The 949-nt window shown below is 45.8% G+C and overlaps 1 protein-coding gene across 1 annotated transcript in view; it reads left to right on the forward strand.

Moving 5' to 3' along the window:
• Nucleotides 1–502: 502 nt before the first annotated feature.
• Nucleotides 503–949, forward strand: part of ALG11 (ALG11, alpha-1,2-mannosyltransferase) — a 5,848-nt gene continuing 5,401 nt past the window's right edge. The window contains exon 1 of the mRNA XM_009998352.1: nt 503–598. Coding sequence (XP_009996654.1) covers nt 503–598 — 96 coding nt within the window. The remainder of the gene's footprint in view (nt 599–949) is intronic.

Genomic DNA, 949 nt, shown 5'->3' on the forward strand with positions numbered 1-949 from the left:
CTCCTCAGGCAACTGCTCTGTCAAGGAAGAGGAAAAGACTAAAGGAGAGAAACCAGTGCACCCGGCACCTTGGTTATGAGAGCTGTTAGTTCAGAAATTAAATGTTAGGTCATGCTTACTGGACCTCCCAACAGAACTCTTCCAATTTGCCATCTTATATAAAGGTAGGGATGTCCTGGTAAAACCTATAGTCAGTGGTATTTAGCTCAGTGAAAGTATTTAAGAAAAACACCAATAAAATAACTAATAAAACTCTAACTCTGAGGGCCTGACACATTTCCAGTCCCATTCCCACATGATGAGTCCTTGTAAGTGGGAAACTCAACCTAGGCAGGTCAGAATCAAACAACCATTACTGAAGCTGAACTCTTCACACTCCCACTACAGTACAGAACTCTTCACACTACAGTAGAGACTTTGTCCTTCTGCTTTGGACTATAGCAATGGTCAAACAAACAGTTCAGCACTTTCCAACAGCAATCTTTTGACAAAGAAGACACGGATGACCTTCATAAACACTCCTAACAGCTCGAAGACATCAAAATACAGAGGCAGCTGTGACATGAAAGAGTTCACCAAAGAGGCTGAAAGACCACAGGTTCTGCAAAGGCCCTGTTCAAGGAGGCCGGGTTCCAAATACTCTCAGAGTTTGGACAACTCAACACTGCAAGAGACCGGAGACTGAGCGATCTGGATCAGATCTGCCACATAAAGCATTTTATTGTTTTTAAATAGAGAATGTGGGGGGGTGGGGGAAAGCACCTGGCAATGCGACAGATCAGCGATGTTTTGGCCTGTCCTACCTAAGCCCCTCCTCACCTACAGCCTGGTAGTAGCCTTTTAGAAACCAGCAGGGTTCTTTCTTATCTCTGCACTGGTTCTGGGCTAATCCCTAACCAAGCCCAACGGGAGGCACAACGGGAGGCACAGCAGGAGCAGCAGGAGGAGC

Source organism: Chaetura pelagica, unplaced genomic scaffold (assembly GCF_000747805.2).
Source record: "Chaetura pelagica isolate M959 unplaced genomic scaffold, ChaPel_1.0 scaffold105, whole genome shotgun sequence".
NCBI lineage: Eukaryota > Metazoa > Chordata > Aves > Apodiformes > Apodidae > Chaetura > Chaetura pelagica.